This window comes from Mastacembelus armatus, chromosome 19 (assembly GCF_900324485.2).
Source record: "Mastacembelus armatus chromosome 19, fMasArm1.2, whole genome shotgun sequence".
Lineage (NCBI taxonomy): Eukaryota > Metazoa > Chordata > Actinopteri > Synbranchiformes > Mastacembelidae > Mastacembelus > Mastacembelus armatus.
In genome coordinates, this window is record NC_046651.1 from 10,462,694 (window position 1) to 10,479,555 (window position 16,862).

The window sequence follows — 16,862 nt, forward strand, 5'->3', positions numbered from 1 at the left end:
TTAAAATATCTGTCTCGCCCTTTTAAGTAGGGTGGGTTTCACAGAACAGGGGCTTTTCTTTTGTATGCTCGGTCTCGCAATACAGTGATATTTAAAGCTTCCTTGTGGTTGAGCTATACAAGGAACTGCAAAGAGAAGCATTAACACAATTTTATCATAACACCCAAAAAAAAAAAAAAAAATGCTGACATGTCATAGAAAAAAAAAACCACATTGTCCACTATGAAATCATAAGGAGGAAGTTAAATTTAAAATAACTTCATTCGACATTCATGCAAACTTACTGTTTTTTTATTTCTGGTCTCTGCATGTTCATTTACACAGTTGAAGATCTGCACTCCAGTGTTACTGATAAGTGGATCTCATATTTAACATGGTGCTAATATTTTAGAGTCTAATCCACCCATTCATCAGTCAGTCATCTATATACCATTAATCCTTTAGAGGGTTTGGAGGGGCTCCCAGCTGACACACAGTAAATCCTTCACAATAAAACTTAAAATAATTATGATATAACGGTGAGTTCTTTACACATGTATATAGAGACTATGGTTATCGTAAAAATACGACAAAAATCAAGACAAAAAAAAGAGATGTACAGACAGTAGGAACAGAGCTGAGTTAAATCACATTAGGTAACACTGGCCAATGGATGGTCTCAATCAGACACTTAAGACAGACACACACTGCATTACACACAGTGTAGTCTATCATTACAGGTGCAGTGTGTGAAATGTGAAAGTTTTAGCAGTATTTATTGGTGAGGTTACAAAATGCAACCTGCAGAGCACCCCTCACACCTCACTCACCTATTTCAAAAGCGTGGTGGCTTTCACCTCTTAAACAAAGTCCCTGCCTCTGGGAAAACACACCTTTTCCCTGTGTAGATTTAAAAAGTCTCATTCTCACAAAAGTTGGTATTTTGCAGTGATATGTCTCCAGTAACAACATTTATGAAGAACATATTCCATTTCTGCCAATAGATCACTCAATATTACACATTTAACCTTTCACCATGTATTAATGATTGTTCAAAGTAAAACATAAGGAGGCAGCAGTAGCGCTAGAGGAAGCAAACCATAATAATACCTCAGAGGATGTGTTAGGCAGATAATTAAGGTGCAGGTACGTGAAAGAAACCTGTGAGGAGCGTTGACACCTGGTGCACATTGTGCGACTCTGGCCCTGAATTGGTCGTCTGAGAAAACCATGACTTGATCCACACGAATCTTTTTCTTTTTTTTTTTCTTTTTTTACCTGACATGTCATGAACGAAATCAACCCTGCAGAGTGTTTTAGTTTGCTGCTACCTACCATTTGGGAACACGTGTCTGAGCGTGTCACCCATGAATGACGTAAAACTCCGTGTTTGACGCGTCTTGACTGCGGTATCCTGCAGCTGAGATCCTACAGTGGTCCATGAGGACCAGGTTGGTTCAGTCTGATAAGACTATTGAAATCCACACACACGTTTTAATGATGCGTGCTGTGCACCCTCCGGTCCAGTAGGGGGCAGCAGCGCACCCGAGCGCTGACCGTCTATAAAAGCCTAACGACGAAGAGTAGCGGAGGCTGGATCACGGTTTGGGGGGGGTGAAGTCTGTGGTTGTAAACACGAAGATAAAGTCACAGTGCAGGTGAAGTACAAGCCTTATTGTCACGTCGACTTGTGTTAGACTGAACAAGCTGCAGCCACAGGCGCAGCTGTAACAGGGGTCAGTTAGCGTCACAAACAGGTGCTAATCGGGGTTTTACCTGGACTAGCGTCGATCGAGCTTTCTATCTTCCTGCTTTTCAGAAATGCAGTCTGTGGTTAAACAAAACCTCCACTCGGAGTCTGAGGGAGACATCAACAAACTCATCAACATGAAGCTCAGTGCGTCCTACACCTACCTTGCTCTGGTGAGAGTCCTGCTCTGTGGGTCCACAGGCAGGTTTGGTTGTGTTTTCCCTCTCTGTAAGGATTTCTTCTTTCTTCTCATGTGTCTGCACTGTAATCCCTGAGTGTTGTTTTTCCCATCTCTTTTAGGGGATGTACTTTGACAGGGATGATGTTGCCCTGCCAGGATTCTCCACTTTGTTCCTGGAGCTGTCGAGGAAGGAGAGGAAACAGGCTGAGAAGCTACTGGAGTATCAAAACATGAGAGGAGGCCAGATTTTGCTTCATACTATTGCTGTGAGTCCACAACTTATGGTTTTTGGCAACATTTCCAAGCGGTTACTGTTAAGACTGGTGGATTTTTCATACAAGTATCAACTTTCTGGTTTTAGAAACCAAGTAGAGAGGACTGGAGAAATGGCCTGGATGCAATGTCCTTTTCCCTGGAATACCAGAAGTCCCTGAACACATCCATCCTTAACGTGCACCGCAGAGCGGGCGTTCACACTGACCCTCATGTAAGTCTGGCAGTGTTAGATATAACTGCCACTTGTTCTGACTGATGTTTAACTGTGAGATAGTGAATATGAAAAACATGGTGATAGTTTTTGGACATTAAAAGGTTTATTTCTGTATGAGGGCAGTGTCTCTTATGTTTGCAACATGTGAACATGTGATTGGTTAATCTAACTAATCAATTTATTTATTTTTTGCCTTACTTCTTCTGTAGCTGTGTGACTTTCTTGAGACGCACTTCCTCGCCGACAGCCACGAAACCATCAAGAAGCTGGGCGATTATGTTGGCAGTCTGTCCCGCATTACCACGTCCGAGACACACGGCCCCATGGGAGAATACCTCTTTGATAAACACACGCTGTGAAGGTCACTGCAATAGGGTGATACAAGCTCCACATTTCAATGTTGCATTCTAAGAAAGCAGCTACTACTCCTTTCATTTCCGTTAAAAAAACAAAGCAAAAACTAAATCTAGGGCATCTTCCTTTTTGTACCAACAGGACAAGTTAAAAGTGAAACCACAGATAATACCTCAATTTCTCTTGAAAACCACAGTGGAAAAATGTTCTCAGTAATAAGGTGCTAAAACTACACTTTTCTTAAGCTGGTAAAATGAGTCCCTTGTTCATTTATGCTGTGTCACACCTTCCATTGTATCAGGTTTAAATCAACACAACAGTTTTGTAAAGCAGGAAACTATTTTAAGTCAGCCTGAATTGTTGAGTGTAAAATCTGGATGCTTGTGTAAAGACTGAATAAAGTCAGATTTTGTTGCCATCTTATTGTCTTTTCTTAAAAAAGCACTTTTAATTCAAGCTGAATTGCTAGTCGCCTGCTCTTCCATAGAGCTCTTCCTTTTTTTTTTTTTACGTCATGTCTGCACCTACAGCAGTAATTTGCTGACTAATAGGTAACTAAGGTTTAGCATTAGGCATTAACATAAGGCAACCACAGAACTTGTGGTTGAAATGTCCATGCTGCTTCTCAGTAATTGATGTTTCAGCAAAGATAAGACTCAGTTGCAGAAGGTTGTCAACACAGCACGTCATAGCCAGAGATATCCCCTTTAGTACTGTTCCAGTTGCAGTGTAGCGATGGGCTAAACACAACATTGTATTAAATGCTATAAAGTATCACAACATTCACATTTTGCTGCTGTTCTGCTTTTTTTTTTTTTTTCATTTTGTTTCCTACAGCAGTTTAGTAAATTAACTAATAGATGAGTGTTGCATGTTGAATTGGAGCCACTGAGATCCAGATGTAGCAGTGCAAACTTGTGGCAGCATGCCTGAGGATTACTGTTCACAGTGCTCTAAATACGGGTATGTGTTTTATACAGTAAAATGGTAAGCCAAGGGATGGGGAGGATGGAATATCTCATTGACGACTGACTGTGGGGACAGCTATGTTGAGGGGATTAGTGAATGCTGCATGCGCTACAATCTCCTCAGTCTAGTGGATGAACACAGCCACCGATGCCATCTTTCATCAGTCTAATGAACACTTACTTTTTCTGCTCAACAAATCAAAGCCTAAAACTGTTCCAAGATGTGTGAAATTGTTAACAGTGGGGTGGTGTTACGAATTTAAGGTGACCGCTGCTCTTTATGCGTCTTCATTCAGAGACAAAGCAACAGATGTGTTTTCAGCATTCTAATATCAGGAGGAGGGGGAAGTGGGGATTAAATGACAACACTGCTCGAGTGATTTGCCAGCGCTTTAGCTTTGATGGAAAAGGTTGCAGGGAGCCTGCCAGTAAGAGTTTGCAGCATAGCAAAGGAACCACGGGTGCATAAAGGCTCAGTTGGGCCAAAGGGGAGGCAAGAAATACACCTTGAACTCAAACTCATCCCAACAGCTCTTTTGATATAGAGGGAATTAAAGGAGCATTTCAACAGGTAAGAAATATATACAAAAAATTTCAAACATTATTAGAATGATCAAGTGCAGGAGCTTTGCGCTCCAAAACGTTTAAACAAGTAGGAAAAACTTTTTCATTTTTTTTTTTATTATGATTAAAGAATTAGTTTTGAACATATGTTGCATAAAAAAACTTTCTGGCCTTTCTGACCAGTTAATTTGATGTGAATGATTTTCCTCGTTAGTCTAAACATATTAATTGGTGGGTTACCTATAATTGTGAATAGAAGATTATAACGTTTTATATTTCAGCATCATCCTCTTTTCAAAGCAGCTGCAACCTTTTCACTATTAAAAATAATAATAGTATTAATTCAAAAAATGATAATAAATAAAATGAATGAAAAATGAGCTTAATGTTGGTGACGTCTTAATAAACAGTTGTCCTACACTCCAAGATATTTAAAAGGGACTGAAACAGCAATAATAGGTGAAAAATGTTAGAGGAGGACACCAACTCCTATTTATTTAAGCTTTGAGGATCTAGGATTTTGGATTAATATTGTAGCATCGGAGTTTAATCCAGCTACGTGCAGCCAGTGACAAGAGAAAAATGGGGGTGGGTTAAAGTGTGGGTTAACAGGGGGGTGGAAATGACAGAGTGAATCAGAGTAACAGAGGGATTAGGGCCAGCCATGTTGAGCATCTGGCTTAGGCTCTTGAGCTGCACTGCACCGCATGCACGTAGGGATTTCACACGATGTACACATGACTACATGTTATCTCTCACTGTAGTGGCCAACTTGAAAAAGAGCAAACAAATACAATGTGAAGAACTGCAGTGGTTTGCTGTTTTTACAGCTGACATGAGGCTGACCGGTGCTGGGGTCCGAGTCCAGAGGGCTGCAGAGCCATCTGGACCACAGTCAGAGGAAACAACAGAGCCGATTCATCATGAGCACACACATTCAGGACACCACGAGCACGAGCACCCTCACACTGAACATCACCCCGGCCACGACTACAACCACATGAAGAACAAGTTCATGAATGAATTTAGTCATTTGACAAGTAAGAATTTGCAACATAAATGATTTGCTTAATTTAAATGTTGAAATAAACTGCCTTGTTTTGGAAGAGGAACTTCACCCATGTACAGACTTTACATTGTGATACAGAAATATTGATTTACATTAGTCCCCACAAGTTTAGTCTAGTTCATTTCTCTGAATATGTGAAAAAACAACCTTATTTTCTGACTCATTCTACCATATTTGAGGGAAAGGTGCATGAGAATAACACAATTAACAACCACTGCTGTGGCTTGACTAAAGCACTTAATGATAAACTGCTGCACTGGTGTCACTACTGATGATTATGTTTTTGTACAGTGCCACTCCCAACTGGGAGTGTGTTATTATCTGACTGTGGAGAAGGGTGTTTCTAACATGCAGGCACGCTCAGCAAACTGTCCCCTGATAAATAAATGCTTTAAAGAATTTAAGGTCCAGCTAGAAATGCTCTAGTCTATTGTAAGAAGCAGCATATTTTATTTCAGTGGTGTCATATTTTATTTTATTGACATTACACATTACACACTTTGATGTTATTAAGCTTTGATGAAGCAGTTTATCTTCAACAAAATTGTTCAAACCAACTTAGAGTATAAGCTAAAAGCTTCTTATCACATGAGATTCTTCTTTGACATAATCTTGAGGTTACAAAGATCAGATTCAAATACATGTGTTTTTTGTTCTCTTGTTTTTTTTCTTCACTTATGTGAATACTTATGAATATACTTCGTGTCATATTGCAGTTCCCATGTGGGCAGTCGGAGCCATTGTTGTGATAGTTCTGGTTTTGGTGGCGTGTTTCATCTTCTGTGTTTTCAAAAAATGTTTTGGGAAAAAGAAAAAGCCAAAGAAAGTCAGGGAGAGGAAGGCAGGCCGCCGCAGAGTGGCGAAAGAAGGTGAAGGAGAGCCTGGAGAAAAGGTATGTGATTCCCTCTGATGCATTGTTGTACAGTCTTACCTGACTCTTCAGATGAATATCGAGTGCACTGAGAATTTCACTTGCAGGAGGGGGAGGTCAAGAAGGGAGGGGAGGAAGAGGAGAAAGAACAGGAAAAGTTGGGTAAGCTGGAGTTCTCCTTGGACTACAACTTCACAGAATCCCAGGTAGGTCCTGTTTGGTCGCAAAACCACTATCAGTTTCATCAAAGACATTCATTTTAATGATTTGATTATAAGGATCTAATATCTGTCAGAAAAACATTCAGAATATTTATGATCACTTAGCCCTTTGCACTGGTCATTCTGACACTTGTTCTCTTTATTTTGAAGCTCATAGTGGGTATCCTGCAAGCTCAAGATCTTGCTGCTATGGACATGGGGGGAACCTCAGACCCGTATGTCAAAGTCTTTTTGTTGCCAGACAAAAAGAAGAAGTATGAGACCAAGATTCAACGCAAGAATTTATGCCCTGTTTTCAACGAGACTTTCATCTTTAAGGTACCTCGTGCCTGACATCGTGCCTTTGTCGACGTAATGTTGTATGTATTTTGTTCTTTCTCTTGTCTTTATGTCTCTGTCACAGCTTGTGTTGGTGTTCTAGGTTGTTGATGACATGTCACTTTTTCCCCCTCATGAGGCAGACATTTGGCCTGTGTTGCTACTTCCCCCCTCGTCTTTAGTCTTTCATTCCTTGAGTGGCGTCTGTCAAGGTATCCATCCCCCCAAAATAACAACGTAGTATGTTTTTTAATGTATCCTGCCACTTTATGTTCTTTGTTATTGTCTGGTCTTGTAAGTTGTGTTACATATAAACAAAATTGTCAACTATTTTTCATTTCATTTATTGATCCCAGTGCTGAGCACCATTAATAACCTCTCTTTCTAGATTCCATATGCAGAGTTGGGTGGAAAGACTTTAGTGCTGCAGGTTTTTGACTTTGATCGTTTCTCCAAGCATGATATGATTGGTGAGATAAAGATTCCCATGAACAGTGTTGATTTAGGCCAGCCAATGCAGCAGTGGAGAGACTTGGAGAGTGGAGAGAAGGAGGAGGTATGAGATGTTTTCATTTTTCTTTGTTTCAGTAATTGTAAATTTAGGAGACAGCTATTTTCACTGGTAAACAATATGAAACACTAAATAATAAATTATACAATTAAGAAATTATAATAATCACTGGTTTGATGACCAGTTAAGTTTTAATGGAACATGATCGTAAAAAACGTAATGTTTCCCTTTCAGCAAGAAAAACTGGGTGATATTTGCATTTCTTTACGGTACGTGCCCACTGCTGGGAAACTGACAGTAAACATCATGGAGGCAAAAAATCTCAAGAAGATGGATGTTGGTGGCTTATCAGGTAGTCAGACTTCCTATTTATTTATAACATACCAGACGTTTGCTTCATGCCTGATTGACATGCACTATTTCAGCACTCACATGAAGAAGTCAACTTGTTCCCCTTTTTTCTGTTTCTACAAGATCCATATGTGAAGATTGTTCTGCAGCAAAATGGGAAACGGATTAAGAAGAAAAAGACAACAGTCAAGAAAAACACACTCAATCCCTACTTCAATGAGAGTTTTAGCTTTGACGTCCCCTTTGAGCAGATACAGGTAGGCTGTATTGTTGCATCACTGTTCAGTCTGAAATGTGACACAGAATAAGTGATGATGTGGGGAAGGATCTGATAGCACATCTTCCTGTTTTCTTGCAGAAAGTGCAGGTCGTCATCACAGTGTTTGACTATGATAAACTTGGGAGCAATGACCCCATTGGAAAGACCTTCATGGGTTATGGAGCTACAGGAGTCGGCCTGCGCCACTGGTCAGACATGCTGGCCAATCCCAGACGTCCAGTAGCCCAGTGGCACACTCTCCTGCCTGAAGAAGAAGTCGATGCAGCACTGAAAGCAAAACCTCGCTGAAGTCACACCTGTCTCAGCCAGAAAACATTACTTAGTTTTAACTGTGATGTTCTTTTTCAGTTTGCATACATTTTATTTCTTTTGACGTATGTGTGTATGTGTGGGAGTGTTATGGCATTTGTTTATTAAATGTTGCTCAAACCTCTGCCTGCCCTGTATAGCCTACCTGTTACTCTCTGTAGTTACATACGTAGAAAACACCAAAATGTAAATGTGCATCATTTGTGTATGCTCATGCATGAGCCTAGTAAAATTTGGTGGTATTAAGGAAGGACTTAGTCTGTGTAACTTATTGTAATGCTGTAGATCTTTCCAAATGCAAATAAACCCACAATGTATACTTTCATATCAACACTCTTCTTGCTCTCCTACTTTTAATTAAATGAAATATAATGGGTAATTACAATTAACTAGCTGATGTTACTACAATAAAATGATAGAGGTGTTTGATACTGTAAATAGGAAAAAAATATTATGGGTATTATAATATTTCAAGAGTATTACAATATACCATGATATTGGACTTTAAGTGCAGATGAGTCAAATCACCGATAGATGGCGCCTGTCCTTCCCGTTCAACCGTTGCCTAGCAACAGAACCCAAACTCTCCGTTCAGAGAGGTTTAGCATTAGCGTTAGCAAAACTTTACTGTTAAAAACAGTGTGGGGTGAGTTTTTCTATCATTTTTGCTTCGGCTAATATCTGGTCGCAGGCTTTTATCACCACAGCGAGATTAGAGACAGGGTTTATGCCTCAGCTACACTGATAAACTAGCATTAGATATTTCTGTGAAGTGATAGTAATGTTACGATTAGCTTAGCTAGATTTAGTTAGCTAACCTTCGTGCTAAACTAAGCTATTTGACATAAAGACCAACAACACGTGGTGCTCGTTTAGTGTTTATGTAACGCTAAGTCTTTGTGTGTCTTTATAGCAGGATGAGCGCTGGACGGGCGTCTGAGGGCGCTGGCTGCATCACGTGGTGGGGCTTTAGTCCTGCACGCGACCTGCTGAGTGCAGGTGAGATGGCCATGTGCACGAGGATCTAAAATGATTAGTTGATCAGTTATTGATTATTAGATATATTAACCTCAAAAGAATGATATCAGGCATTTGTCACCACTCATCAATCAGAAACACTTTAAACAATCTGCAAGTTAGACATAAAACTGTGCTAACAAGTCATTAACTAAGCTACAAAATAATAACAACAACAATAATAATACTATCATACTAACTGTCCTTCATAATATTGGAGCCTTTGCATGCTTTCTTTCTGTCTAGGCCCGGTGAGACATGAAGGGGAGGTCAATGTGTTACTGGTTGGCAGTGGAGATCCACGACATATTTTGAAGACCATTGCTGGTTTGCAGAACGAAGAAACCCTTCATGTGTGCCTCAGCCTGTCAAACTGCCATGCTACACCTGAAAACAGATAGGTATACCCTGTTGTGAACTGCAGACCTCTTCTCTCTGCTCCACTGCAGGTGTGGGTGATAGAAAACAGCATGGAAGTGGTAGCTAGACAGTTGCTGCTCCTCTACCTGGCACTGATACCACAACAAAACATGGGACTCCATGGTGGGTGAGATTTTATTATATTAAGAATTTTAGAAAAGTTATTAAAAGTAGGTGTGTCCTAAACATGTGGATTGTCTTTTGCTGGTTTTAATTTTCAGAGAAGACAGAGATTTTCCTGGAGGTGTTTGGGAACAGTGAGATCCGCAATCAGACAGAAGAGACACTGAAACAGGCAGCATTGCAGCTCTCTCTGTGTGTTACTGAAACACTGGAAACCACACACTCCTGCCTGAACACAACTCTGCTCAAGGTACAATGATGTGTTAAATAAGCCAATTCTTCTGTGTGTGTAAGGCCTTATGATTGATCATTTTCTTTAGTTCAGGGAGCGAGATGAACTGACCCGGATATTCAAGTTGTGGATCCAGCCTTCATCATCTTCATCTGAGTGTTCTTCTATCTTAATGTCCAACGCCTGGGATTATCGGGTTAGACAGCACCTTGGGACACGCTATGACTCCAAGAAAGGCTGCTTCGACTGGGACCTTTCAATGAAACTATTTGAGAGAGGGGTATTAAAATGTGTCTATTAAAATGGGCGGGCCAGATTAGTTTTTTTGCCCATTAAATTCTTATTTTTCAGCCAAGATTGGTGCTCTTCATTTTCTGTCTGCAGTGTGGTACCATCAGCAAACAACAATACGTGCAATGGAGGGAACGGGGTTTGGCGTTCGAAATGAGGGAAGGTGTTTACCAAATAACCAATCCAACCCTGCTCTCTGCAAGAGTGTTCAATCAAGTAAGTGCTAGTCTGTTCTTTGAAATACTAAACAATGCGGCAGTACGCTGATACCATTAACCAATGTGTCTGTGTGGATAGAGAGGGAACAAAGTGGCTGTGAGTGGGTACTGGGGAGACATAGTGTCCAGTCCTTACCTCTCCTTCGGCATTGAAACAGATGACAAGAGCTTGCTGAAGACACAGAACGGGCACCATATCAAGGTTAAACACACAGTTTTAACAGCACATATGTTATCTTTGATTCTACTCATTACTCTTTTATTATACATTTTCAGGTATGTTGTGCACAGAGATACATCTAATAATGTCCTCCCTTTCCTCTCATCCACAGACAGCCCAGGATATCTCCTTTGCAAATGTGCAGGCATTGTTCCAGTCTCTGTCCAGTAGACGGGGCTGCCCCACTACTTCTCAGTCAGACACAGAGGCAGAGAATCCGTCTGCACAGACTGACCACAAATCTCTTACCATTAATGGTAAATGGCTTAACATCAGCAGGCCTGATGTCTTGTCTCTCTGTTAAATGTCTGGCAATACTAAGCAGTTTAGAACAGAGATGGTACCTTGCAAGATTCAGATTGAGGTGATTTTGTTGATGTTGCATAACATGTTGTCTCAGTGTGTTTTAATATATATGTTTAGGTAGAAGTATAAATGGATAGTGGATCGATTCCCATCCTTCTGAAGCCCGTTTTGACGTTTAGAACACAGAAAACAGTAACTGCGTATGAAAGCTGATGTTTTTTGCACTGGGTGTTTTCAGATTTGATGCGTCCGAATGGAATCCATGTGACCTTCTTACCGATGGATTCACTTCACAAACTGCCAGAAAAACAGAAATACTCCCACTTCTTCAACACCATGTACTTCTCTGCAAGGTGAGAGCATTTCTTCTGTAGTTACTACAGGTTTACTAAATAAATAATGCTTTTCTTCCAAACTGTAAACAGAGTAACCTAAAATAAGACCTCTTCAGCACCCAGATACACTGACTGCTGACTGACTGATATGACCCTGTTTCGTTTCTGTGTTTCTGTTTCCTTCTTGGTCTTTGCTGTAAAGCTGCGTGCATCATTTGGGCCCAGTGATGCGACAGATTGCTGCACCAGACGCTGTGCTTGTCGTGGAGTTGGCCAAGTGAGGGTTTTTATAGTAACTGGGCTTGTTACCATGGTGACAGTACAGTCACCAAGAGTACAGTGACTCTGCTATGCAATTCACAAGTGCAGAGTATTTGCTTTTCTGTATCTTATTTTTTTATGTGCTACATATTCTTAATTTAAGCTCAATGATTCGGGCAGTTTTTGAAATCTAATCATCACTGTGAAGGATGTGTTTGCATTTAAGCTGCATGTTTGTGTCACTCTATGCCTCAGGTACATTTTGGATCTGAACAAAGAGCAAGAAGCAGGTTTTGCAAAGAAAGTGGAGAGCATTGCTCTAGAGGCTGGCTTTGAACCATGGTATGAGAAGAAGTGCAATGACGTCCACTCTGTTTTCATACCACGGAAGATGTAAAAGTGGTTTTAGCAGAGCTGCTTACTCTGCTCCCACTGTCAGTGCATTCACATGCAACAGACTGACAGTTAAGGTGATGTTGTTTCACAGCACAGACATTTCACAAGATCTTATGCATAAGGAAGTTTTATCAGCTAATGACACTGAAAATGTCCATTTTATTTATGCAGTTATTTTAAATATTACAGATGCAACTATGCAGCTATATTTCAATAAATGCCACATAAAAATCTACCATATTTCTCTGAACGGGGTTAAAAACTAATAAATTGCTACAGCCTCATCCTGAAACATGTGTGAATTCACTTCCAGCGTCCTCCAACCTTCCCTTTACCGTGGCCCTTTTTGCTGGATTGGGACAAAATAGAAAAAAAAAAAAAGATTATTATTGATACAAAAAAAAATGATTGAGCAGTCATTCATAGAACTAAGCAGCAATTACGACAAAGTGGGTGGAGAAAAAGAAATTGTGTAACTATGTAAACAGAGACATATGCATCCTGTGAATGAGGTGACATGTTCAGAAGCTGAGTTAGGCATTTCCTGTGCATGTGTGGCTGTTACCAGTCATCTGTGATATATCGCCATAGTCAATGCAAAGTAATTCTTTGCAGAGGCTTTTTTGTGTTTTTTCTTTTCAGTGCAAAATTTGTGTCATGACACACAGAGAAAAAAAAGACCAACTCACAATTTTTGAGCATGTTGGATTCTGTTCAGGAGGACATTTATCTGAAAAAACAGATTCTGATGTCACAAATGAGCCATTTTTAAAATCCAGATCTTGTATATTTAAAGCTAATTCACAGCTCACCTCATATTTCTGCCTCTTCATCTTCTCGGTCAGATCAAATTTCTCTGACTCCAACTGATAGATCCATTCCCACATCTCCTTGGCTTTTTCTCTAAAACACAACAGCATTTAAACAACTTGATGAATGAACGTAGGCTCCATCTCTGTGTGTTTGTCAGGCATATCATGAACATAAACTAAAATGTGTCAAATTTTTTATCTGACTTCAGGCCATCTTCTCTCAGGTTCTCAATGGCCAGGGGCTTGCGTCTGTCTGCCAGAGTCTTCTTCTTAATTTCCCTCGCAGTTTGCTTTTTGCCTCGCCTCTGCTCTGCCTGCAGGAAGCAAACATCTTCCTATCACTTTCCAGGAAGATCACACACAGGTGGAAGCTGGACTATCATATAGTACAAGAGGGAATTGTTTATTTAAATAGGTCTAGATGAATTGCACATGCGCCTGTCTACAAATGTATTTTTCTGACCTTGGCCAAGAACCCTCCGAAGTGAGCCCCCATGTTGGAGAGCACTTTTTTCTTCTTGGCCTCGTCATCTGCCCTCTTCTTCGCCTCTTCATCCTCTTTCCTCTGTCTCTCTTCCTGAGGAAGTCATTTTTAGCTGATTACTACAGTAGACTACAGATAGATAGACAGACAGATAGATAGATAGATAGATAGATAGATAGATAGATAGATAGATAGATAGATAGATAGATAGATAGATAGATAGATAGATAGATAGACAGACAGACAGACAGACAGACAGACAGACAGACAGACATAGATAGATAGATAGATAGATAGATAGAATGCTAAACATTAATTACCGCGATCCGTGTCTGTCTGTCTCGTTCTTTTTCAGCCCTCACTCGCTGCTGCTCAGCTCTTTCTGCCCGCCGGCTCTCCTAAAACAGAAAACCATGCCAGCTGGACACTTTAGGACACTTTAATCACTCGTTTTCTGAACAGTCACTGTATCCTCTCAAATCCCTGAACAAATAGCATAAAAATCTAAGGGAAAGGCATTACAATTCTTTCTTTGAGTCCAATCAGCTCCTCTTCCTCTTTCTTCCTTTGCTCAAAGTGGACATCAATAAGAGTCTGCAGCTCCAGAAGATCTTTCTCCATCCTTTTTCTGTGGATATCCTAACAGCAAGCAGTGGGTGCACAGATTAAGATTACTGAATGCCATTTTTGGTTCTGTAAGCGTGCTGTTGTTCCATTAACAGCAATCATGAAGGAACATACATCAAAGTCAACCCTCTCTCCCTCTGGGATCTTAGGTGCAGCCAGCTGTGTGACCACTGGCCTGTAAAATAATGTGAAACATGTGAACACATACATTTTTTTTCTTTTAGTTCTTGACAATATTTTTGCTGCTTAGTATTCCGATGTATTCTTACTTGTATTTGGGGCGTTCTTGATGGCACAGCAGCAATGAAAAAGTTAATCAGGTCATGTTCTTAAACCACAAAATTTGAATACACCACAGAAAAATAATTCAAGCGCGTCTAATAGGCAAAGGGGCAGGAAGCAGATGTAACTTATAAAATACATCATGTAAATGAGCATTTACATTTTGAAGGCACTCAACAGCAGTTTGCTTTAATAACTTGTACCCTGATGTGTTATTTCCAAGGAAAGGTCAGTTAAATCAACACAGTTTAACGTGACAGTCTCACCTCCCTCCCCCTGGTCCTCATCTTCTTCTACAGAAAGAAAAAAGTGCCAGAGTGACTGAGTTAAAGGCAAAAAAAACCAAACAAACATAGATTTATTGAATCTATGAATGTATATCCTTACCCTCCTGATGCCCTCTGAATAAAATAAACAAGAAATACAAGAATACATTAGCCATTCTTGTATTATGAATGTAGGAATGTTTTTAAGTGAGACAGGACCGACTCACCCATGATCCTCTAAATCAGACATGTTGGCACTAGAGAGGAAACAATATACACACACAATGTCATTAGCCAAAAAAATGATAGGTCATATTTAAAAATCTAGTTCCTCTAATAAGGGTGACAGCTGTATAAACATGTCGATATGTGTTCATCTCAGGTCAGTGCTTTTGTTGAAAGAATAAGGAAAGGGCATCTGTTTGTAATGGTCTAGGAATAGAAGAGGCCAGAGGGACCACAAGCCAGAGCAGTGTCCTGTTACCCGGGATAAGAGCTGGTGGGTCCTTCTCATTTAATTTGATTTACAGGAAAGAATGTGGGACAGAGAAGTTAAGATGGCCGGCTGGCTGCTGTTAACACCAGCCAAGTCCTCTATTATCATTTCATCTATTCACAGTTTCACAGGCTTATCTTATTATAAGTGTTTGTGGATTCCTGTGAACATTTCACGATTCTCAACCATTACTTCAGCCGTTTATATATAGTGGTAAGAAAAAGTAAGAGAACTGTTGATGATTTTCTGCTTTTCTGTAATAAATTAGTCATGGAATGTGATTAGATCTTCACCAAAAGTAACTTATATAAATAACACAGTGTTTCTAAGCTGATAAAACACAAACATTCATGATCTTTTGTGGCTTTAAGTGATCAGGCTTCTGTTGTCACTGAACACCAACTGGAGTCAGGTGTGAGCAAACCTGGAGTCCAATCAGTGAAACGAGAACGGAGGTGTGGTTTAGAACGTCCTTGACTTATAAAAACACCCAAACAGTGGCAGTGTTGCTTTTACAAGCAGCATCAGCTGACTTGAGCCAGGTCTTGCAAAAAAAAAAAAAGGAAAAAAAAGCTCTCAGAAGGCCTGTGATCGAGTTGTTGATTTGCATGTAGCTGGAAGGGCTGACAGAGTAATCTCAAAGACTTTAGACAGCCATCAGACTGCAGTTAGACATATTGTTTGTATACGGAGGTGACTGGGTACTGTGACTACAAAATCCAAAGACCATCATGACACTCCACAGCACTACTGGGAAAATGTGAAAGATCATGACTTTTTGTATTTTATCAGCTTAGAAACATTTCTACTTGTGACTTTGATCAAAATATTTTCCACAACCAATTTATGCAGAAAATCAGACCATCAACCAACTTACTTTTACTTACCGCTGGGTTTTTCTGTGAGACCTATGAGACGAGATGCAGAACTACGGAAAAAAGCAGAATTACACTTTCATAAGGACAAAACCAACTGATGAGCTGCAGTTTCCTTTATTACCTTTATCAACATCCACAAACCCACTGTTGGGCCCAGATTATATTAGGCTATTGTGCTTTGATCAAGATTATACTGAATATACTGTCCCCATGAGACTATAGAGTAAAAAAGAAAACTTTTTTGTAACAAGATGAATATTTTTCTTTCTTTATACTGATATGATTAATCACCACAAATATTAATTATAGCTTCTAACCAATTTAAGAAAATAATTTCACATAAAATTCCTGGAATATTTGAAATGTTCATACAACTTAAAGAATAATCAAACCAAACAATGTGGCCTGGAAATTGGAGGGGAAAAAAAAGACAGTACTGCATACTCTTCTGATGGCTTTAACCTTTTTGACTGACTTCAAAATGCCCAAAAGGAAGTCACATATTTCAAATATCATAGCACAGTACAAGGAGAAATGTCCTGATTTAGCAATGAAGAGGAAAAGTCAAAGGACATACCTGCAAAAGAAAAGGGAAAGATGTTCAGTGATGATGGAAACAAGAGTAACATCCGTGGGGGGACACAGAGCTTTATATAAGCAACCCTCTGGGGTGACAGAAAGGTGACATAGAATAAAATGTGGGTTGTGTGGTGGGGGGGGGGGCATGATTTAGAAATGGACAGGGACTTTGTATGGATTACTGGCGGCTGAAGCTGAGGCCAATAATGAACAAAGGGTTTGTTGATGACCTCACAGCTAAAACAAGAAATAATTAAATAAATAAATAAATAAGCGTTGGTAGATAAACACAGATGGAAATCAGGGCAAGGATGGAAAAGCTCTGAGCACTTTGTTTCTTATTATGACAGTGCAGCTGGGCTTTGAACACTGTAAAGCGATTCAGGGAGGCAAACCAGCTTTA

The 16,862-nt window shown here is 40.0% G+C and overlaps 4 protein-coding genes across 9 annotated transcripts; 3 read left to right on the plus strand and 1 right to left on the minus strand.

Moving 5' to 3' along the window:
* The first annotated feature begins 1,504 nt into the window (after positions 1-1,504).
* On the plus strand, positions 1,505-3,172 carry LOC113135961 (ferritin, middle subunit). The gene is made up of 5 exons (XM_026316355.1): positions 1,505-1,637; positions 1,799-1,902; positions 2,030-2,176; positions 2,272-2,397; positions 2,610-3,172. Exons 2-5 carry the CDS (start codon positions 1,801-1,803, stop codon positions 2,757-2,759), a joined length of 525 nt encoding a protein of 174 aa, XP_026172140.1. The 5' UTR covers positions 1,505-1,637; positions 1,799-1,800; the 3' UTR covers positions 2,760-3,172.
* Positions 3,173-3,943: 771 nt separating this feature from the next.
* Positions 3,944-8,543, plus strand: syt5b (synaptotagmin Vb). Of its 3 annotated transcripts, none has more exons than XM_026316395.2 (9): positions 3,944-4,293; positions 5,051-5,326; positions 6,072-6,247; positions 6,334-6,432; positions 6,598-6,765; positions 7,154-7,321; positions 7,511-7,628; positions 7,751-7,884; positions 7,986-8,543. In XM_026316395.2, the coding sequence occupies exons 2-9, from the start codon at positions 5,122-5,124 to the stop codon at positions 8,193-8,195; spliced, it is 1,278 nt and encodes a 425-aa protein (XP_026172180.1). In that variant the 5' UTR covers positions 3,944-4,293; positions 5,051-5,121; the 3' UTR covers positions 8,196-8,543. The 3 variants fall into 3 exon arrangements, with proteins under 3 accessions (XP_026172180.1, XP_026172179.1, XP_026172181.1); XM_026316394.2 differs by having other exon boundaries at positions 5,117-5,326; XM_026316396.2 differs by lacking the exons at positions 3,944-4,293; positions 5,051-5,326 and adding an exon at positions 5,681-5,787.
* A 239-nt stretch (positions 8,544-8,782) lies between these two features.
* Positions 8,783-12,283, plus strand: dnaaf3l (dynein axonemal assembly factor 3 like). 4 transcript variants are annotated; one of them, XM_026316389.1, is made up of 12 exons: positions 8,783-8,862; positions 9,130-9,215; positions 9,480-9,586; positions 9,683-9,776; positions 9,875-10,026; positions 10,097-10,288; positions 10,393-10,515; positions 10,597-10,719; positions 10,850-10,994; positions 11,282-11,396; positions 11,581-11,655; positions 11,895-12,283. In XM_026316389.1, the coding sequence occupies exons 2-12, from the start codon at positions 9,134-9,136 to the stop codon at positions 12,034-12,036; spliced, it is 1,350 nt and encodes a 449-aa protein (XP_026172174.1). In that variant the 5' UTR covers positions 8,783-8,862; positions 9,130-9,133; the 3' UTR covers positions 12,037-12,283. The 4 variants fall into 4 exon arrangements, with proteins under 4 accessions (XP_026172174.1, XP_026172175.1, XP_026172177.1 ...); XM_026316390.1 differs by having other exon boundaries at positions 8,788-8,862; positions 9,133-9,215; XM_026316392.1 differs by lacking the exon at positions 9,480-9,586 and having other exon boundaries at positions 8,812-8,862.
* A 55-nt stretch (positions 12,284-12,338) lies between these two features.
* Positions 12,339-14,756, minus strand: LOC113135163 (troponin T, slow skeletal muscle-like). Its single transcript, XM_026314866.1, has 12 exons — positions 14,734-14,756; positions 14,628-14,641; positions 14,507-14,533; positions 14,228-14,243; positions 14,073-14,133; positions 13,854-13,970; positions 13,652-13,729; positions 13,311-13,424; positions 13,052-13,161; positions 12,848-12,938; positions 12,725-12,765; positions 12,339-12,384 (listed from the first exon to the last, which is right to left on the minus strand). The coding sequence occupies exons 1-12, from the start codon at positions 14,754-14,756 to the stop codon at positions 12,339-12,341; spliced, it is 738 nt and encodes a 245-aa protein (XP_026170651.1).
* Positions 14,757-16,862: the final 2,106 nt, after the last annotated feature.